Source organism: Girardinichthys multiradiatus, chromosome 11 (assembly GCF_021462225.1).
Source record: "Girardinichthys multiradiatus isolate DD_20200921_A chromosome 11, DD_fGirMul_XY1, whole genome shotgun sequence".
NCBI classification, from domain to species: domain Eukaryota; kingdom Metazoa; phylum Chordata; class Actinopteri; order Cyprinodontiformes; family Goodeidae; genus Girardinichthys; species Girardinichthys multiradiatus.
This window is the reverse complement of record NC_061804.1, coordinates 20,236,799-20,259,375: the sequence shown is the minus strand read 5'-3', so window position 1 is coordinate 20,259,375 and position 22,577 is coordinate 20,236,799. Positions and strand designations below refer to the sequence as shown.

The 22,577-nt window shown below is 39.0% G+C and overlaps 1 protein-coding gene across 4 annotated transcripts; it reads left to right on the top strand.

The window, feature by feature from the left end:
• The first annotated feature begins 1,064 nt into the window (after positions 1-1,064).
• Positions 1,065-22,364, top strand: smg6 (SMG6 nonsense mediated mRNA decay factor). 4 transcript variants are annotated; one of them, XM_047378802.1, is made up of 19 exons: positions 1,065-1,187; positions 2,640-4,911; positions 5,027-5,219; positions 9,289-9,399; positions 9,568-9,674; positions 10,770-10,848; positions 12,812-12,922; positions 13,087-13,302; positions 14,350-14,411; positions 14,568-14,713; positions 15,040-15,153; positions 16,660-16,831; positions 17,891-18,110; positions 18,246-18,422; positions 18,531-18,695; positions 18,802-18,946; positions 19,084-19,346; positions 19,990-20,071; positions 20,167-22,364. In XM_047378802.1, exons 1-19 carry the CDS (start codon positions 1,097-1,099, stop codon positions 20,298-20,300), a joined length of 4,860 nt encoding a protein of 1,619 aa, XP_047234758.1. In that variant the 5' UTR covers positions 1,065-1,096; the 3' UTR covers positions 20,301-22,364. The 4 variants fall into 4 exon arrangements, with proteins under 4 accessions (XP_047234758.1, XP_047234757.1, XP_047234756.1 ...); XM_047378801.1 differs by having other exon boundaries at positions 16,657-16,831; positions 20,170-22,364; XM_047378800.1 differs by having other exon boundaries at positions 16,657-16,831.
• Positions 22,365-22,577: the final 213 nt, after the last annotated feature.

Sequence of the window (22,577 nt, the reverse complement as noted above, 5' to 3'; positions counted from 1 at the left end):
AAGTCTAAGAAGTCAACGTTGTTTTAATCGTAGTATCTTTAGTACCTATGTTGCAGGGCAAAAACTGAATGATTTGTTTCAGTTTTTTTCTTTCAAAAGACAACAAAATGTTAGGAAAAAACAGGGTACAAATACTATGCAAGTCCATGTTGAGCAGTATTGAAGTATTGGTTCTGAAACAATTTTGTTGTTGAAGCAAAAATTAACGTCGTATTAAGATCTATTGTGGTTTACTTGCCTGTATTTTTTATTTTATTTCTTTGGCTTTGTCTATGTATATGATTTTTACACGCTTTGGGGTACTTACTGGCTACAGCTAAGAAAATATAATGCAATATTTCTCTTTAAACAAAAGGAAATATTTTAAGCATTTTCAGCCTGGGTACAGAGTTCTCAGGTGTGGGAGTCATAGTCATAGTCTGAGCCCTTGTCTCCTCCATCACGCTAGCTGGGGTAACCTTGCAGTGCTTTGCCTTTATAATGCAACAGATTAAACAAATAGGCCGAAGATAATAAAAAAAAACAGTATTTTATATGTACCCTTAAAAATATATATATTTGCATGTTTGTGGAAGTAATATTTTATATTATTATTATTATTCCTTTTATGCTTATTTAAAAATATATTATTATTATTTGTGGACATTACCGCTCTTCTTTTTCTTTCTATGTCTATGTCTTCTTCCTATTATTTATTTATTTGTGACAAATGGATACTTTTCTCTTTAAAAACTAAATTATTGCCACCACAAAAAGGCACAAATACAGATTTGTTAATATGTATACATACTTACTTTGAGCTGTTTGTCTCTTTTCACATTTCTTGTCAACACCAGTCCCCAGAGGAAGCAAGTAAACGAACATTATAAATAAAAACAAATGGAGTAACATGACATTTCAAATATGTATTTAGGTTGTTATTGTTTTTATTTTACCAAGCTAATTTAAATACGGTATTTATAGCAAAGCTAAAATCAGTCTTAATGAAACTGGATGTGTACTACATTACCCATCTGTTTTGAATACAAATTTCTCTCCACTTGTACATTTGACCCGTTCGGGCCACCGTACTTGTTGTGTTTATTTAAAAACGAAGATGGCGAATGAACTGGACAGAGTACGAATTTCAGCGGCGGAACTTCGCGCAGAAGCTACAGATTCCGTGCAAATGATCGACGGTTTCAACGGTAAGAGACAGTTTGTCCCATTCTAAGAGGGACAACGCTGGTTAAAGACTCGTTAAATTCCGGTTAAACAATAGGCGCCTGTCTTAAGTTAGGAGGAAGTGGCCCGCGGAGCAGCTAAGTTTGTATCTAGCTAATGTTGTTAGCCTCACAGCTCTGGGCTTATCTGTGCTTTAGTTTTAGAAGCTCGGCTTCAAACCAAGCCGGATATTTCTTTGCTGAATAACTGTTTGAATACGCTTTTTTTCGTTCTAACATTCATATTAAGTATATTTAAACATCTCAGCTTTGTACAATACTAGAAATTATGTTTTAATGTTTAAACCGGAGCTCCTTTTTTAAAGTACACGTTAAGTGACGTCATAGTGCTAAGTATCGTTACCTAACAATTACAGCTGCCTTGCTACCAAAATAAATGTTTCAAAAGGCTTTACTAAGGTAGCTAATTGTGAATTTCGTCCTTTTTGACGCTTTTATGCAGTAGTTTGCAGTTGAACATGTCAAAGCTCTACTTATTTACACACCACATTTCCACCAACTGTGGCTATGATGCCAGTTTTGGCCAGTTCACTCAAATATGTAGAAGTATAAGATTCAGATCAGGTGCAAAGGCCATAAAGGTTCAATGCCGCTGAGGTCTGGGTCATTCCAGAAGCTAATGTTTGCCTGCTTTATCCATTCCAAATCCAGGTTAGATGTGTGCTTGGCATCATTGTCCTGTTGCAACACTTACGTGTCCAAGTTACAACCATCTAGTTGTTGAGTTGAGGATGTTGGAAGTAGTCTTCAATCTCTCTGGTTCCATCCACTGTGCATTGACCAGCAGTATTGGCAGGAAAGCAGTCCCACAGCAGGATGCTACCACCACTGTACTTGACATTTGGGGCAGTGTTCTTAGGTTAGAAAGTCTCACCCGGAGTCTTCCAAACATGGCTAAATAGCTCAATCTGTGTTCGTCTGACCATAAGGCGTTTCTCCAGGAGGATTATGGTTTGTTCACCTGAGCAGCTGCTAATTTTAGCCAAGCTTGAAGGTTTTGGGTTTGAAGCAGGGGCTTTTGTCTTCACCAGCAACCTCTCAGTTCATGTTGATGTAAACTAGCTCCACCACTGAGAAAACACTTGTACTCTAAAACGTTTTCTAAGAATGGCAAAATATAAGGTGACTGCTGGTCAGTGGAAAGAGTTGTCGTCTTGTAATCCAAAACTGTGGGTTCGATTCCAGCTTCCTGCTGATGTTCCCCTGGGCAAGGCACTTGATCTCAAGTTGCCCAATGATCTGCGTATCACTGTATGAATGTGTACACGTTTGTGGGTGCAGTTGGGTGAATGTGGCTCTACCATGTTTGGTATGAGAGGAAAAGTTCTATATAAATTCAGTCCATGCACCATTTAGATTCAGCATGTTTTGTCATGATGACGTTGCTTTAGCTTGTCTTTTTTCTTCCCTCTGCAGAGGAGCAACAGGAACGTAAAAAAACCAAGCAGCATAAGAGGCGTGAAACAAAACATCCTGATCTGCAGCGTTACCAACTAGCGGCTGGGCACGGACGCCATCATAAGGACAGCGAAGAAGGAGAAACTAGTCAGAGGGATTCTATGGACACCGAAACACAACTGTGCGATCAGTCATCGCTGAGTGAGAAAAATAAAGTATCTGAAAATGCTTTAAATAGACATGGGTGCACAGACCTGTCAGGTACCAAAAACAGAGATGAAGACAGAATGAGAGGTGATGGCAGTAACAACCTGAACTGTAAACAAGGCAGCCAGTCTCTGGGTAAAATGGATTCAAACAGTGAAAAAGAGTCGGGTGAAAAAGACAAAGAACAACAAGAAGCTTCTGGAGCTCCTAAACCTGCAAAGAAAGTCCGCAAGCCTGACAGAGAGTTTTATCAACCCGGGAGCCGCAGGAACGTGCAAGGGAAGGACTGTGGTGTTGGAAGAGAGCTAAATAAGCCTTCTACTAAAACACCTGAGCCAGAATCTCAGTCGAGTTCAGGTGACGGGAACAATAAAAAAATAATGCCCAAACATGGAGAAAAAGATAAGATAAAATTGTCTGACTCTAATAAAGAAACTACTGTACAAGGAGGACAAAATGTGGACCCATCAGTGGAGAAACTAAGGACCAAAGTAGAAAGACTCAACATAAAAGAGAAAGGCGAAGTTGGAGGTCCAAGTAACAATGTTGGAGACATAGCTTGCACGAGACAAGAAAAAGAAAAGAGTGCTCAAGGTGCAGAAAGCAAAGGTGAGCAAGAAAAGAAGGAGAAGGGTAACCGCCGAAGAAGAGGACGGGAGAAGGAGAAAAAAGAAGGAAAAGAGACAAATCTGGAATCCAAAGGAGAAGATGAAGGAAACCAAAGTAGAAAGAGCATTCAGCGAAAGGCTGAGAAGGAAAAAGACAGAAGAGCTCCTAATGCAGATAGGAGAAAAACTGAAAAACCAGGAGAGTCTCACTACAGCAAAAGAAATGATAATCCCAGAGAAAATTATAAATTAAAGGACAACAACAGCAACTTTAAAGACACAGAAAAAGCTGCTAAAACAGGGAGCCATTTAGACAGGGTTGTTGAAGACCGCGATGGACGCAGATCTAATTCAAATGCCACTACACTCAACTCCAAGCGCTATTCCAAATCAAATATTCGACACTCACGAAACAGAACTTACAGCAGCAGCTCAGCGAGCAGCGTAACCAGCCAAGATGGTCCCAGGCGACAAATGGGCATGGAGAGCACCAAGTGGCCATGCCTGCCTGGGCAAAATATCAGGGTGTCGGTGGATAAATGTGAGGGGCACATGAAGCATTCTTCCACAGAATCACTTGATGGAAGTGAGGTGTGTGACAGAGAAGATGAAGATAGGAGGAGGAAGAGGAGAAGTGTTGGGAAGGAACAAATAAGTGCAGTAAAACAAGGAGAGGAGTGGAAGACATCAAAGACAAATAGAAGTGGAAGTCGAGGAATCCTTAGGGTTTCTTTAGATAATCAGTCATCTATCACAAAGGACGGCCAGGTACCTCTTGGGAGAGGTCGGGGTATCTTGGTGCTCCGAGCCCGCACTGATATCTCTAACTCACCCGAGGTGGGGCAGAGGCTTTTTTCTGCTGGAACTCAAGGAGGAGCAGCTGGCAGGAACAGAGGAGGCCGAGGAGGAGGAGTAAGACGACTCTGGGACCCCAACAACCCCGATCAGAAACCTGCTCTTTCTAACGCTCAGTCATCCCAACATGCAGCTCTTAAACAGCCACTATATCTTCAGACTGGGACTGGATATGGGCAACTTCACTTTCTGGACACAGATGATGAGCTAGCCAGCAGCCCTCCAGTGCCACAAGGGGATCACTTTCAGTCCCAGCAGGCTGCTGCTATGGCATACTACAAATTCCAAACCTCTGACAACCCTTACTGCTACCCCATACCCCCCAGTAACACACAAAATCCTAATTCCACCACCGGGCAGCGTTATCCTTACCCTTATAATATGGGGCCGTACCAAATGGCTCACCCTAATGGTATATACCCAAGTTCAGGTACAAGTCCCTTCAGTGGGAGTTACAGGGGACCAGGATATACCCAACCAGGTATAGGAGCTGGTTTGACATTTGAAGATGAGCTGGGGAGGCTGCTGAAGGCTGCAGATGCACATGAACTTCAGCTCAGTAACCTGATCTCAAGGGACAGAGTGAGCGCTGAAGGCTTGGATCGCATGTCCCAGCTCAGGTGAGCATTTAGGGAAAATATGTGCTTATGCTTTGGGCTAATAATATTTATAGGGCTGTTAGCTGTTCTGCACATATAACATAAGGAATCTATCTGTCTATCTTATTTCTTGAAGAGCTGACCTTTTGGGGACGTATGAGCGGATCATTCTGACAGACATCCAGTTTTCCGACTCTCAGAACGTGGATCAGGGTTTATGGAAGAACGTGTTCTACCAGGTCATCGAGCACTTCCGGCAGCTTCTCAAAGACCCCACCTGTGACAACACGCATGATATCAGGAACATGCTGCTCACGCTTCTAGATGAGGTAAGAAGCTTGGGAACGTTGGGACAGGACAGGTCAGGAAGCCACTTTGCAGTCTCTCTCATCATTGAGCTGTATACATTTTTTCATGTATTGTTCATTAGAGAAGTACGTATAGGCTATTTGCACATTGAAAATACTAAAGAAGCAAATGTATATATCAATAAATCAGAATGTAATTGAACAATTACATAAATTAATCATTAAATTACATAATTTAATGATTACAACTTACAGCTAATGAAAACCAAACATTTAGTTTCTCAGAAAAATTAGAAATAGACATTTCATTGACATCCTCAACATGGAGTGTATGCTATAAAAGGTTATTGCAATATTAGCTGGCTGTTCAGAGTTCTTTATCCAAGCATATTTTTAAAAGGTTTAGTTGAATGAAACAATGTGGTACAAAGAGGTGCACAAGCAATGGGGAGAACAGCCTTGAAAGAAGTGTGAAGCAAATTCCCAAGAGTTTTAGAAAGTGCTTCTCCATTGTGTTTTACCAAGTCCAAAGCACAGCTATCTCCCAGGAAAATTTAGAGCACTTCAAGCTTCCCTTTGGTGACAATCTTAATGAGATGTTCCTTTCATTTTCCATCAGGACTCGACACCTGCCCGCACATTCAAAAGTACAAATCCCCAGTTTAATGACCAGTGTGTCCCTGCTTGACATGCCAGGAAACTGACCTAACCTAAGCCCCTCAAATCAAACTGGGCCATTGTGTAGGCCACCCATTAGATGTTGGCAACTGGCCCGCTTGAAAATTCTAAAGCAAACGTGTATTAATTGTGATTTCTTTGTGGGACTCTATTTTCTTATTTTAAAACCCTTTTATTGTGAAGGTGACATCTTTTCTTTCTTACCAACGCACCTTGTGCAGAGGCGGTGCATCAGAGGCAGGCTCTTCCTTAGTAAAAAAGAAAGCGATGGAAGTTACCCTAAAGTTCAAAGATTAAACATTTATATATTATATAGACCTGTTCTCAGGAACTTGAATTTTACCATACTAGCTTTATTTATAAATCACTTAAAAATAAATCACGGTCCACAAAGTGCTGTACATAGGCAGATGATATAAACAATTAAAGAAAAGAAAATTAAACAAATTAAAATATGTTTAAAAATAGTGTCAATCCTCTTGAAATGTCCCAAACGCTTTAGGTTTTAAGAAGATTCTTAAACTTTGAAAGAGAAGAGGACCGTATAACATGCAAGGGCAGATCATTCCACAGTTTTGGAGCAGCTACAGCGAAAGCACGGTAACCTCCCAAGTTTACGCTTGGTTTAGGTCACATTAAGGATCTGCTGGTTGGCAGACCTAAGGGAGCAGGCGATTATATATGGCTGTCGCAGCTGAGAGAGGTAGAGGGGGGCCAGACCCTTATGAGGGCCGTTCTATTTTTGCCTCAAAATCTTTTAAAAAGTTAAAAGCCTTTATGTCATCTAGACAATGAACACTGAGTCAGTCACTGAGAAACCTTTCACCTTTCTAAGAGGGAGACAAATCTGGGAGTCATCAACATAGCAGTGGAAAGAAACCCCATGCTTCCTGAAAATAGAACCAAGGCGTAGCAGATCAAGAGAGAAAAGAAGGGGCCCCAAAACTGAGCCCTGTGGGACCCCACATTGAAGAGAAACAGCAGAGTTTGACAGAGAAAGTTTGCTCTGCCAAATATGATTTAAACCATTGCAATGCAGTAGTCCTGACAACCACCCACTGCTCAATATGAAAAATGTTTTTTTTTTATCCACTCTGTCGAATACAGCAGTTAAATCTAGAAGCACAATGATAGCAGAGTCACCCGAGTCAGTTGCTAAAAACACATTGTTAAAAACTCTTAAAAGGGCAGATTTGGTACTGTGTAAAGCTTTAAAACAAGATTGAAAAATCTCTAAAATACCATGTTCTTCAAAGACCATTAACTGGTTGTAAACTACCTTTTCAAGATTTTTTTTAGATAAAAAGCAGTCTGGAGATATGCCTGTAAATTTAAAAAATATCTGGATCAAAAGAAGGTTTTTTTAAGTAGAGTCTGAATTACTACCTGTTTAAGTTTTACGGGTACAACACCAGAGGACAAACTAATATTAACATTTGAATGTATATGTATAGTGAAGAAAACCTCTAAATCAAAGAGAGAGAGCATCATATGGATAATCTGAGGACTTCAGGTGAGCATCAATCTCCTCTAAGGAAAGCAAATAAACTGACTCAAATTAGTCAAAGACGGCAGAGCAGAGGATAGGGATAGAAGGGTCGTGACCAAAAGGTGAGACCGGAGCTCTCAGAGATGTTAGGAGGTTTTCACAAATTTCCTGAGTGGACTCAACACAAACAGTCTGACGAACCATCTGAACAGTGTATAATGAAACATGAGGCTTATGACAATTTGTCTGAATAATAGAAGATAAATGTTTTCTCCTGTAGTATGAACTCCAGTAGTATTTTGGTATTTGATATGACACTTGAAGTTTAGCCTTCTTCCATTTACATCTGGCTCTCCTAAACTTTCCTCTGTTAGCACGGGTAGTTTCATTCAGCCAGGGTTCAAATTTGGCTTTTACTCGACTGATCTTAAAGGGGGACACAGAATCTAAAGCGGTTTGGCAAGCTGATTAAAACCATGAGCTCGTTTCATTATATATGGATTCAGGAAGGCTGTCAACAAAGAACTGACCAGCAGTCAACAAGATCTAGTGTGAGCCACATTTTTGTGTAGATGCAGACACAGATTGCACAAGATTAAAAGAGTCAATAAGGTTTAAAAAGTCCTTTGCCATTGGCTTATCAGGACAGCACACATTAAAATATTCAAGTCCCGAACAATAAGAACATGATCACATTTTGGCATAATTTCGACCAGTAGATCAGAAAAGTCATTCAGAAGTCTTTATTGTGTTTGGGAAACCTGTAGACCACAGTACAGAGCACTGTGTGAGAGCCACCCAGTTCAAACACAGGGATTGAGGGCCCTGCGGGGATGGAACATCTGATCCGAGCCAACAACAGGCACAGAGCAGGCATCAATAGGAACCAGAGAGCGCAGAAAAAAAGACGAAACCAGGCACAAATCTATGGTTGTTCCAGGAAGAGCACCAGCTAAGCTTTCAACTTCATGAGCAGACCGTTGCGTTGCCCTGGCGTCTGAAGCGTCTTTCACCAGGAGATTGGTGCTAGGGTGCGGCAAAGGTGAACCGGGATGCCAGGTAAAAGTGGAGGCCATCACTTTTTGGCCAACATGAACAAGACAAACGGCAGGAGACAAACAGCAAGGCCACACACACTGGCACAGTTTGAGTCTCCAAATTAGCAGACTAAACATATAGTAAAAAGAGTTATGCAATTATAATAGTTATAATTTATGTTAATTATAAAATCGCAGTTGCTAGCAAGGTGGGTCAGATTTTATTATTTAGTTGCACTGACTACGGGTTCTAGAAGGAATACATACATTTTTATGGTTTATTCTCAAATCTATTCTTGGGAAAATATGTGTTCATCCAAAGGTCTGGCTGTCGACAACAGTCAGTTGTTTTAGGAAGAATAATCGCCAACTCCCGCCACAGAGAATCTGTGTAGCATTGACAGGAGGAAAATGAAACACCAGAACCAACAACACAGACTGGACCGCCTTAACACATTGGAAGTGCCATGGCCTAATCACCATTGATCTAGTAATTCAAACAAAAGGAGCCACAACCAAGTATATAGAGCACAGCCTGACTGCACAGCACGGGGACATAGTTTTCAGACGGCTGACTTTTTGACATGCCTGTTAGGTTAATTGGTCTGTCTAAATTGCCCTTAGGTGTATGAATGAGTGTGTGCATGGTTGTTTGTGTGTTGCCCTGCGATGGACTGGCAACCTGTCCAGGGTGTACCCCGCTTCTCGCCCACAGACTGCTGGAGATAGGCTTCCCCGCGACCCACTATGGAATAAGCGGTAGAAAATGACTGACTATAAATAAACTGCTTGAAAAAGTGCTGGTAACCGTGCTGGAGGATTGGTACCAGATGTGGCCATACATCCTCTATGAATGAATCTCTTATGAATTTTCTTTATTTCACAGGGAGCACTTTTCTTTGATGCGCTGCTCCAGAAGCTGCAGGCGGTGTACCAGTTCACATTAGAAGAGTACATGGATGGTATGGCTATCAGAACTCGTCCATTACGCAAAACGGTATGCAATTACTGCTTTTTGTGAGCGTGTATGTATGTTTGTCAGAATTGTACTGCTACGTGCGCCTATACCATGAAAATTAACTTAAAGGAAGTAACTTGCTTACAGTCAGGTACTTTTTTTGTATTTGTTATGTTTTAAGCTTCATTTTTCTCATTGTTTTCATAGGTAAAGTATGCTCTTATAAGTGCTCAGCGATGCATGATTTGTCAAGGAGATATTGCACGGTACCGGGAGCAGGCCACTAATTCTGCCAACTATGGCAAGGCTCGCAGGTAGGCAGTTATTTCTGTTTATAATTGTCCATAGTCATGACCATTACAGTTAGCAGTTATTATTGTGTAACTAAATAGGTATAGTAAATCTCAATTGAATTAATTTCTCTATCAGTGCTACAAAGCACCACATAATCGGCTAATAGACACATTCAACAAATTAGAATATTATTGAAAGGTTCATTTATTTTAGTAACTGAATTCACTAAGTGAAACACATTATATAGACTAATTACATGCAGACACATGTTTTCAACCCTTTTGTTCTGTTAATTATGATGGTTTTTTTGCTTACAGCTAAGGAAAGTGAGGCATAAGATTAGAACGTTACATCAGACCAATAAAAAAAAACATTTTTAATACAGAAATGTGAGCTTAATGAAAATTATGTTTAATACCTGCTTAAAGGTTGTTACTTTCCAAAGGTACTTTAAATCTGACAAACGAGCTTCATCAGAACAGATATTGTAATTTATTAAATATGACTGTATACCAGGAGCTGCATCATGAAACATTAAAGCAGACTTTCAAAAAATATTTGGAAAACACAGGAGGTTGAGCTATTTCAGGGTAACAAAAAACCTGTTCTAAGATCATTTCGGAGTATTTCCTGTAGTGTTTGATTTTTTTTATTTGTATCTTATTTCACTTAAAATTCAGTTTATATTCAGTGTGGCTGTCAAATAGAATAATAAAAAAAAACAATATTACACAATTTTGTGGTAATGCAGTGTAGATGTACATGTGCAGTGTTAAATGCATATTAATTTATGTATTTACTGCAAAATTATAATGAGCTTTTTGAGATGTCACGATTTATCTTTTTGGTAATTGTGTCAATTTAAACTTGATCTGAAGTTTATTTCTGGCATTTAAAAAAATTCACCTTTCCTCAAGTGGCAGAAACCCTGTTAAACCTTCTTGTTTGTTATTTTTAAAAGCTTTAGTTGGATCGGTTTAACTGTAGTACTTAAATGTCCTAATTGCACATGAAAGTACCTAGGTGCATAATGTTTAGCAAACTTTCCTCTCTAGTGCTATTTTTTTTTTTTCCTAAAACGATTTATATGTTAATAATTTCTGTTGTTTGCTTAGCTGGTACCTGAAAGCCCAGCAGATTGCACCCAAAAACGGACGACCTTACAACCAGCTGGCCTTGTTGGCACTTTATACAGTAAGTGATGTCAAATATTTGTTTATTTAATCTTCATTTCATGTTATTTCATCGAGCTGTGTTTGGAGTAGCAAGGGGTCTCAAACTCCAGTCTTTGATTGACATTGTCCTTCAACTTTTACAGGGTCTCGTTATTTAACTTGGATGTGCTGAAGCAGAGACATGTCTAGCTCTGAAGAATAGAAGTATGAGACCCCTGTTAGGATAATCCCGTCATGATTTGACTCTTTGTTTTCTAGATTTTGAAATAGAAGTGTTTAAAGGTGGCCCAAATACCAAAAACGTGAAAAAGCACTTTGCCACGCTGTGGTATTCTGAAGCCAGCTTCTCCCTTGTGTTGTTTCATGGTTTTTGGAACATACTGAGACTGAAACCTGACATGGTACATGTTTTATTTCTAAAGGGCCAGAATATTGCTTAAAAACTGCCATAAAACCTAGAAATTTAAGTCTGGACATGGAATAGTCAAAGGAACTCTGTCTTTAAGGTTTCAGAAAGAGTTAAGGAGAAAAATCTGCTTATCAGTACCAGACGTACACCTCTAAACTTTTAAGATCTAAGGATGGTTCTGTTTTGGCTTGTGAACGTCCTTGAATAGAACTGACAATAAAGCATTTATTTTTGATTTTACTGCTGACAGAAGCAACTGCAATGTTGTCTGTTCAGCTGTTGGTGTGTGATGATTATCTGTCACACTGAGGGGATATAAACCATCAGTTAATGTCATTTATTGCATCTAGGCGTTGGTGTATCAAAAGACTATTAAGTAAAAACTGTTGGTCTTTTTGGGACTTAATGTATTTATTTAAGGCATAGGATGCATAAAAATGCCAGATGATTTAACATTCACCATAGAGTGCGGTTGTCAAAAATAATCCATACTATAAAAATGAGTCATTCAAAGATACTCATTTGTGTGAAAATCGATATAAACGGACCCATTCTCATTAACCCAAATTGTGACACTTCTGCCATGATATCAGACATTCAGTCCCTCCCCTCCCTGCAGCCTCACCTGCCTGAAACAATCAGCCGCTGCTGGAAGTTTTAAACTCTGCCAAAATGCCGAGTACAGCCAGAAAAATGCACAAATGCGACCCTCTTTAGCCGACAAGGCTAAAGATGCATTTCCAAGTGCAAAGTTCAGAACCACGGAAGACTCTACAGCGGTACGAATTAACGTAGGAAAAGTTTACTCAGCTAACGGCTCAGTCAGCTACTAAACAAACCAATGCGGTCGCCTCCATTACTTCTTGGTTTAGTTGTAAAGGCGTTAGAAGAAGCTAAAGTTGCTAATAATAACAGAGGTTATGGTGGAGCCAGATGATCACTAAAGAAAAAACAGAGCTGCTGCTGAACACAGATCCTGATTCAAACCGTAAAAAATATGTTAAGTATGCGTCAGATCCATGTTTGTTTTGAACCATTTTATTTTAGTGTAGAAAGATCAGTACTTCTGCTATTTAGTAGTAAAAGTTTTGTATCAACTGCAAATTACCAGGCAAATGAAAGCATACAGTGGCACTCTGAAGATAAGCAATTATTAAAATAATTGCATGACTAAATCAAAGGTACACACTTCCAAAAATGATTTTAACACTTGTACTAAGTGTTATTTTTTCTACTGTTTTTGCCAAACAGAGAAATGATGCTTTTAAATGTTATTTATTTTCTAAAAGAGAGCTTAATTATCCTCTACTTATTGGTTTTTCCCTTTTTTGGTAAGTGAAAACATTGTCATTTTGTAATTAATTATATATGTTTTATCTTAACTAGAAAGAACCCTGTGCCTTCAAAAAATGTTTCCCTGGTATCGAAAATGGTATTCAGTATTTTCTTATCGATATCCAGGTTGAAATTTATTTGCCTTCGGCCACAATGTGCTATATAAATAAAAGTTGCCTTGCCTACTATAGAGTTTTAACTGTTTCCTTTATTATTTTTCAATCTCTCTCACCTGCAGAAGCGAAAGTTAGATGCTGTGTATTATTACATGCGCAGTTTGGCAGCCTCCAACCCCATTCTGACAGCAAAGGAAAGCCTGATGAGTCTGTTTGAGGAAGCTAAGCGCAAGGTAAAACGTACTGAAAAACCTTTTTCAACTCAATTCTGAAATAATGCACAGTTGGATTGTCAAAATACAAAGCTTGTATGAGAAAGTCAGCCTTAAAAATCTGTTTTAAAATCCCCAGTTTAATCAGAGGATGTTCATGATGATTGCAAACTATATTATATTAGGCAGAGCAGTTAGATCGAAGGAGAAGTCAGGAGCATGAAGGAGGTTCCCAGGGTCCAGCAGTAAAAGGGAGAAGAAAATGGGATGACGGAGCACGTGTGGAGATTTGGATCCGTCCTGGCGCCCAAACAATGACCCCCTCCTCGCAGAGAGGGGGCAGCGAGTCCAGCCGAGACTCAGAACAGGACGGAGAGCTGGGCAGTCTTAGTGCTACTGAGGTAAAACCCATGTTTGCTTTGGTACACAAAGCCTCATGAGTCATCATGTCCACACATAATGAATACATGTTTTGTAGTTATGAAATATATATGTTTAGTGACTTCCTGATTGAAATTTTCTTTTAAAATTCTTCAAGTTAGTTTTCTGTTTTCAGCTTGGCATATTGGACAACTTTTCATTTCCTCAAATTCGATTTGCAAGGATCATTAAATGGATATTCTTTGTTGCAATTTTTGGGACGATTAGTAAATGTACTTTACTCATATTTGACCTTGCTTAAAGATCAAACGAGCAAAAAAAAAAAACTTGCAATATGTCAAATAAAAGGTGAGCTGCTACGCTGCAAGTGTAACACAGGGGGTCTGCAACCTGCAACTCTTTAGATGACCTTTTTTCACAGATACCAATTTCCCATAGAAAAATGATGTGTCCATCCAAGTTTTGCTAAATTATTTTGTTCTTTTTGTTCTTTTAAAATGACAACCCGGATTCTATGGTAGATAAAAAATTTTAAGTTGCCTTTTTTTCAAAAGGTTGTGTAACATTTGCATCTCGATACCAGTTTTATTTAGCTGGACTGAGGGCGCAAATGGCTGTTTGGACTGTTAAAGGCTGCAGACCCCTGGTGAAATGTATGCCATTCATTTGGTCTCAGAAAGCATTTATGTAAAAACCAGGAGCTCGTATGGGTTATACCAGTAAAATGTCATCTGTAAAGATGAATGTTTCATACCCTATAATGAAAAGATGTGTAATCATAAATAAGATATACATGTGACTTTTTTGCTGACCTGCCTAGCTATATCATATTAGTACTTGTATGTATACATACATACTTTTAGGCACTTTCTTCCAACCCATGTTTCTCCAAATAATCACTGCTTTTAAACTGTCCTTGTTTTTGTTTTTTTGTCCATGCAGGAAGATGCATCTTTCTGTCACTTGGTGTACTGGTGTATTTGGAACAGAATATAACAGTGCCCAAAGATAAATAATGTTTTTTTTGTTGTTGTTGCTTACTTTTAACCTTCTCTTTTTTTTTTCAGCTAAATAAGAGATTCATTTTGAGTTTCCTGTGTGCGCATGGAAAGCTCTTCACCAAAGTGGGGTGAGTGATGGCTCATGTTTTCTTGTTTTGTCTTAATTAGCTAAGGAATTTTAAAAAACAAATGCAAAGACTTTAGTTGAGAATTGTATTTTCCTTTTGCCTTTGTGCCAGAAAAAAATGAATGTATTTGTGTATGTCTGTGTTGTGGCTGCACAGAATGGAGTCGTTCCCTGGAGCAGCGAGCCGGGTTTTACAGGAGTTCAGGACTCTTCTTCATCTTGGCCCTTCGCTACTCGGGTTTACAAACCTGCTGCAGATCATCACCATCAACATGTTTGCCATATACAATGCCCATAGTAGAGGTAATGTTGCACACTCAAAAACACAACATTTACATTTGAAATGGATTCTTCATGCTATCACAAACCATGCAAATGTATAATTAACCATTTTCCATATTTGTTTTTTATTCCACTGATCAATATGATAAATAAAAAAGAACTTTAGAAATTCGAGTCGAATGAAGCCGTCTTGATGAAATTTAAATTAAGATGCCTTTGTAAGTCTTGACTTGTATGTTTAAATTGTCTTAGTTTTGTTTTTATATAATTAAACATCTTATTTTTTTAGCACTTTGATGCTTGCACTGAGAACACAAATAATTATTGAAGTGACTTTTCTCCGCCAGGTGAAGAAGGAGATATCCGGTCCGTTTTATTAGAACAGAGCACAGCTCTTGGCCTCAGTATGTTTGCTCTGCTGGTGCAGCGATGCACAGAGCTTCTCAAAGAAACTCCTACAGGTAAACTCGTAGTCTATTATACTGCCCATTTTTTGGTCACTGTTTTGCTTCTGTTAGAGATCGGTTTAGTGTAGTTTTTTTCTGCCTGAAAATGTTGACAGGGCGTTCGCAAATTAAAATTTTTTAATTGGATTTCTAATGTTATTTATGGGTCTGATTGGCCAGTTTCTTTCTAGAAGTTGAAAGTGGTGGCAGTTATTTTTATTTCGAAATATTCCTTTTATATAAAAAAATCAATAAGATTAGAGATGCACTGCTGACCGGAATCAGCTGATTGTTTAGCTTGATGGGCCTTGACAGGAACCCAAACATCTGGATCTTTTTCCAGGTTGCCCTGGCAGCAACATTCTTCAGTATCAATATTGTTACCAAGTTAAGAAGACAGAAAGTTAGCTATGTTTAGTATCAGTGAGGGGATTTAAGGTGATGTACAAGGTTTGTTAAAAGGAGAATGTTTTCTGCACCTTTCAGGTTGAGAGGTGGCAGAGCTTGACTTGGAGCAGATATCTGGAAGGCTAAATGTGTTACCACAGTTACTCTGTTTTATCCTTTTGAGCTTTCAACCTCACTCCACCCTGAAAAATGCCAGATATGTTGGTGACCTTTCAGGAATCTCAGAGTTAAGACAGTTAAGGTTGAAGTCTTACTGGTTCATCTCTGCCCTAGATTTGAACCAAACAAACCTGTGTTGGTTCAAACTGTACAAGGCCACAGGGCCTTTCCTCTGCCAAGTTCTTAAGGTTATGCGACAGATTTATTTCAATAAACAAAGGAAAGACACAGGAAAGTTTAAAAGCAAACCATATACGTGAGTAAAGTATACGTTTTTTAATTTTGCAAACAACAATCAAGGCACAGAGTGATTTAAAGCAGAGAGGGAACAATACATCAGTGGCAGGAATTTTAGATTTCTTTTTTTGTTTTTGCACTTGCTTTATTGTTTCAGTTGTTGGCATCATTAAAAAGCCAGTCTGTTTATGCTTTATGCTCAGTTTTCTTTTGCTGGCATTATCACTTCGGACATGTTCTGTGGGACAATGTTGATGTTAGTGTATGGTCTGTTGTCCCATTCGTCTCTGACATGGAGATATTTCCCCATGTCAGACATCCCAGATTATAGGTTTTGCATGTCCCTAACTAAGAATAGGTGAAAACTACTTTTTAATTGCAAATTTTTTGATGGAACTGATTCCACAGGAAAAAAAGAAACAATCCCAATCATGCTGTTGGTTTATGGGGTGTCCAAAAAGCAGTTGCTGCTACATGTGATGTATTTATTTCACCTTTTATTTTTACAGGTTAACCTCTTTGAGATTTAAAATCTAATTTTCTAGAGAGACCTGCTCAATAAATGATCACGGTTGTGGAGGGGTTTGTGCTTATAAGTGATTGATAACATCCATCAGTGTGCCTGATTTCATTTACGTTTATTTTGGTTTTGTATTACTCAAATGATTTGATGTAAAAAATAAATAAAATAAACATAGTGTTGCTCTCTTTAAGAAGCAGTCCCTATGGCAGATGGAGAAGAGGAGGGGCAAACTGAAGATCCGCAGGGTATGGTCAGAGTTTCTGCGTTCCCACTGGACCTGAGAGAACTGCTGCCCAGCATCAAAGTCTGGTCAGACTGGATGTTAGGACATCCAGAAGAGTGGAACCCACCACCATGCAGTTTAGAGTGAGTACTTAGAGTCTGCAATGGCCATTTCTTTTACCATTTCAAGGCAGTGGAAATAATTTGCAAACCTGACATTTCAGATTCTAACACTGACACTTCATGTTAACTTGTTTATTGCTCCTTTCAGAGTCAATAGTAATGTCATTACTCTGTTTTCACAATGGATTTAAGCCATTTGGCCACTTTTGTATCAGATTCTTACTTAAAGCATTGAGTAGCTAGTGCACAGTGGCTTCTTAAAGCTCCGGCTATGGTGCTTTGCACTATAGCTTGATATATTAAAACTACAAACTTCACTGTGTTTTATTGGGGTTCTATATGATACACCAACACAAAGTATAAAGTACCTAATTGTGAAGAGGTAGTAAAATATTGAATCATTTTCAGAAGTATAAATAAAAATCGGAAAAGTGTGTTGTTTATTTGTATTGTCTTTTTACACTGATACCTCTTAATAAAATCCAGTGCCAACAATTCCATTCAAAATTCACCTAATTAGTAAAACTTTAGTCCGTTTGTACATAGTTTAATCTCAGTATATACACAGCTTGTAGAGAATATAAGTGCGGAAACAGGCAACATGAAGACCAAGGAACACACCAGTCAGGTCACGGGTGAAGTTGTGGAAAGCAAGGTTAGGTTAGAAAACAACATCCCAACTTAAAACCTAATACAATATGGCAGCCCCCCCTGCATTTTTATTTCTATTTTGAGGTTTTAAAACAAATATTTTGCAAAAGGATTTTCTTCAATGGGATTTTGACATTTGTGATAAAAGGACATAGTTTCCAACTAAATGACATGCGATTGTTTCATTAAAAAACTGAAAAACGGCTAAAAACCTGCATTTGTTATCATGTCTATATTCAAAAACATTAGTTGATTCTTTATCATTTTTAGACAAAGTTATTAGGAGCTATTGTGAAAGGTCCAAAGAGCCACGTGTGGTTCCGGAGCTGCAGGTTGCAGACCCCTCCTTTAGTGCACACATCACACTTCCTTTAATCTATTAGTATTTCATATCCCCTCATTGATTCTTGTGGATATCCTATGATCAAGGGGCAGTCCTGATGTTTGGCAGTGTCTTGCTGACCTGTGTAATGCACTGGCACGTGTGGACCATGAGGAGATGCCGCTGTACAAAGTGGATACTGATGAAGGCGAGGGAGACGAGGAGCTGACTGTGCTTCAGTTGAAGGAAGACAAACTGCTTGCTGGCTTTGTACCACTGTTGGCTGCACCACAGGAGCCATGTTACATAGACAAACACACTGATATGGTAAGTGGATTCTAAAGCATTGCATTATCATGCCATAACACACTGGTGACCAAAAGATTTTCTGTTCAACATTTTGAAAGTGTGTTCAAGTATTCACATTGTGGCATATAATAATCCTTTTTCCTCTTTTCTCAGGCCATAGCAGCAGATTGCAAGAGAGTGACAGTACTGAAGTACTTTCTGGAGGCTCTGTGTGGACAAGAAGAGCCTCTGCTGGCCTTTAAGGGAGGCAAGTACATATCTGTGGCAAGTGCTCCCTCACCTAACCACTCAGAAGATACGAGGAGCAGACAGGATTTAAAGGAGAAAGAGGTGACTGCATGCTCTCTCCATTCTCTGCATCTTTAAAAGCAATGACCTCATATTGTTGACCAAAATTCTCATGGCCAAAAGCTGATCTTATTCTTGTCTTGTTGGCAGTCTGATGATGTCATACTTGAGGCCGAGTCGTCTCTTTCTGCATCAGAAGAAGAGGATTTTGAGGAGGCAGGAGACAGTGAGAATGGCATCAAGGAGCTAAAGGCACGGCGCCACGCCCTCGCTAACAAACTGGCGCAGCAGCAGAAGCGCAGGGACAAAATACAGGTATGAAACATCGCATGACTGACACTGATAGATCTGAACTGTAGGTAAAGTGATCCCAAACAAAACTGCACTTCATGCTTTTTGTGTGTGTGTGTGTGCGCTTCAGGCGGTACTGCAAACTGGTGGCCAGTTAGAACTGGAAGTTAGGCCCCTGTTTTTGGTCCCAGATACCAATGGCTTCATTGATCACTTGGACGGGCTGAAGAAGCTCCTTCAGTGTGGAACCTACATAATAGTTGTGCCTCTCATCGGTAAGAGAAACACAAGGAAAGCAGACAATAATTCAAATAATTAACATAAAGGTTTAAAATAAAAAATACCACATATCACAACGTTACCTTTTTTTTTAGCTCTATTCTGACTTTATGAGATGTGCTTTCTCTACCAGTGATTACAGAGTTGGATGGTTTGGCTAAAGGTCAAGAATCTTTCAGTGGGCCAGTGGGGGCGGGAGGAAGAAGCGCTAGCAGTCGAGGCAACTATAATGTCAGGGCGGCCCACGTGCGGGCCGTGCAGGAACAGGCTCGCTCGGCAGTGGCTTTCTTGGAAAAAGGCTTTGAAGCCAGGGAACCATGCCTCAGAGTCCTGACAAGCCGAGGGAATCAGCTTGAGTCAATCGCCTTCCGCAGTGAGGACACCTCTGGACAACAAGTAAGACCCTAACTGCATGCGTGGGCTTGCAAACATATTCATACCCCCTGAACTTTTTCACTTTTTTCATGTTTACACCACTAGATTTAATGCAATTTATTTGAATTTTATTTGATCAAGGCAAAGTTGTAGTCAAAGGAAAATAATTTATGGTTTTCAAAATTATGTTGCCCAAAAAGTCTGAAATGGGTAAAAAAGAAAAAATCACAGGTGCAACCAATTGCCTTTCGAAACCATCTGATTTATAAATAGATTATAAATAGATGTGTAGATGAACCTCAGTATAAATAAAGCTGTTCGGTGAAGACCTCAGAGGTTTCTGAATATTCTGAATAAACAGCAGATAAAGTTGCGGAGAAGTTTGAAAGTAAGGTCATAAAACTATGACCTACCAAGACATGTTTGTTCCCTTAACAATAACTTATTGTTATTGTAACAATGGCAATGAATGCTAGAAAACACTGCCCTTCCCTAGTGCAAGGTAACTTTGGAGGAGCCGCAAAGATTCACAGCTCAGGTAGAGGAGCTAGTTAAAAAAAAACAGCCTTTATGAAAGAGCTGGATGAACCTGATACTAATTGTAAAAGTTGTAATTTTTGGTTGTTTAAACGCTTTTTTTCAATGGCTGTATGTTCTCTTTCAGGGTAACAATGATGATGTGATTTTGTCCTGCTGTCTCCACTACTGCAAAGACAAAGCAAAGGATTTCATGCCTCCTCAGAGAAGTATGTAACACTTAAACCCTTAAGAACACATTTCATAAGTGAAAGCAGTCTTCTGACATAACTTTGTCCATCTTTTGGGCTCCTTGCTTTCTAAGCAGATGGAACAGTGAGACTCCAGAGAGAGGTGGTCCTCCTTACAGATGATCGCAACCTGTGTGTCAAGGCTTTGACCCACAACGTCCCCGTGAGAGACATCCCATCTTTCCTCAGCTGGGCTAAAGTGGGCTGAACCAGAATCAAGTTGAAACCATAGGAACCTAGCTGATAAAGCCTGCTTGTCACTCAGGAGAGAAGACACACTCAAAGCAGAGGAGGAGGAGGAAGAAGAGGAGGAGGAGATGAGTGGGGAGAAGAAATAATGAGAAAGCAAAGAACCACTTCTTTTGGAATACAAGCAAATAAAGAGCAGAGTGGTGTTGATGAGCTAATTTCCCCATGTGAGGAAGTGTGTGCGTGTATGTATGTGTTAGGATTATCGAACTTCCCTCATTAAGAGAGAAAGACTTAATAAGTCTCTGATAGGTTAAAAGAGAAAGGCAAGAGGTAAAACAGAATGATTCAATATGTAGGTGGCTGTGCGCAGCCAAGACCTCTGCAAGCAGGAGTCAGATTTAAAGCAGATGATGGAATAAAAGCAGAGAGGGGAACTGTCTGTGATCATTTGTTTGATTAAAGACAGCAGTAATGAATATTATATACACGGCCTGCCTCTAAAAGCCTTGGCTTGAACTGATGAGCTTCTACAGCAGAGCTGGGAGGGCGTAGGTAGAGCTACAGCTGGAAGGTGTGGATTAGGAGAGTATAAAGGGCTGACTGTTGCTTGGGCTTAATCATGAGCCCAATGTCCAAATGCAGCACCCAGACAGAATCATATGAAGACATCGTGTTGCCTGCTTACCCAGGAAATACTTTATTCTTCTTTGGCAGCTTTCTCCAGCTTGATGCTAATAATAAACTTTTGTTCTGAAAGAAAGTTATTGAGTCTGGAACAAAAACATTTCCTTTGTTTCTCTCATTCTTTATCTTGTGTATATTATATTTACATATTTTTTTGACTTGATAATAAGCATCTGCAAAGTTATTTTATTATTCTTTTTGATATATTTGCAAAAACATAGCTGTTATTTTTTTCACCCATGTAACAGGTGAATTTAGTTGCCTGGTTGTGTTCGGGGTTTTTATTTTTTTTACATCTACTTAGCGATCTGTTCATTTCATGATATTTTTCTTTTAACTAACACATCCTAATTAGAATTAAGACTGATTGCGTTCTGTTTTATGTATTATTTTTTCCTTTGTTAAAGTTGAAATACATATGCTATATCATGCGGTACATTTGTAGAAATACACCAATAAGTAGACTAGAAATTGGACAGACAATATTTTTTCTTGGATCGGCTGTGATCAATAATCAGCCGCTCCGCTACTAAAAAAAGACATGGTTTGTTTTTCTTTCCATGAAATGCATCAAAACTAAGACCTTCCATTTTCAGTATATAAGCATGGCAATCAACAGTTGCATTGTTTTTAAGACCCACAGTCCATAATGTTTTAATGGGTATCTGCTCCACCACACGTGATTCAAGATTGCTTTGTATCCTGCATGCCATCAAGTGCTGGATAGTCTGTTAATCACCCACTTATCTAAGTCAGGTTTGTGGCAGAAGGGAAGAGTTTCTCAGTGAGCCCTGAGAAACCCTACTTTAATGCATGCATTGGGATAATCCTGGTCTTCTATTGGTATCAAAGCAACTACTTCTATGAAAGAACCAGTAGCACATTTTCTTTTGCGTGTTATACTCATGGTAAAAAAATAAGCTGATCAGCAAATTGTTCAGAAAAGGCCTGACATTTGCATCCCTAAAAATGTTGTCATTGTGGGGAAAAAACATAGGAGATTTTGCTTGTTAATTATTGCTTTTTGAGGCGGACTATATGTAATTCTAAGATGCTTTAGTCTGTGTGTGTTTCCATCGTGAGTCTTTGACTTTCTGGATGCATTTAGTAACATCAGTGCATGAGTCATCCTTAGTTTTCTTTGCCATGTCCAATTCTCACTCCCTTTTTAAAGGTTACTGGCATGTAATTGAAACTATGATGTACTGGAACTTTTTCAGCTGAATTTGTGAAACCTCGATCAGTGGCTCATGTGTTTTTCCCTATGTGAACCATCAAGAAAGCTGTTTTTGTTGCCATCTGTTGTGTTTGTGGTTCTGTGGCAGGTTTAGCGTTAAGCAAATGTACAAAGCAGCTAAACTGAACTTTCTATATCAATAAAACTGGTTGAAATCTATTCCTTCTGAGTCATTGATGTTCAAATGAAGTTATGACAATGGTAAAAGCATCAGTTCTTTATTATTCTCAGGGAACTACGGTAAAGAGGTAGTAAGCTTAATAAAACACCCTGTATAATAAAAATGAACAGATGTGAAATAAATCGTCATTGAAAAGGTAATTCATTTTGGTATTTTTAATTTATGAAACCAAACTCATACAGAATCAATAC

Coding starts and splice junctions, on each gene's coding strand:
- smg6 (XM_047378800.1), top strand. CDS start 1,097: ATGGCGAATGAACTGGACAGAGTACGAATTTCAGCGGCGGAACTTCGC. Junction 12,923..13,086: donor TTGAGGAAGCTAAGCGCAAG/GTAAAACGTACT, acceptor ATATTATATTAG/GCAGAGCAGTTAGATCGAAG. Junction 15,154..16,656: donor TCTCAAAGAAACTCCTACAG/GTAAACTCGTAG, acceptor GCTCTCTTTAAG/AAGCAGTCCCTATGGCAGAT.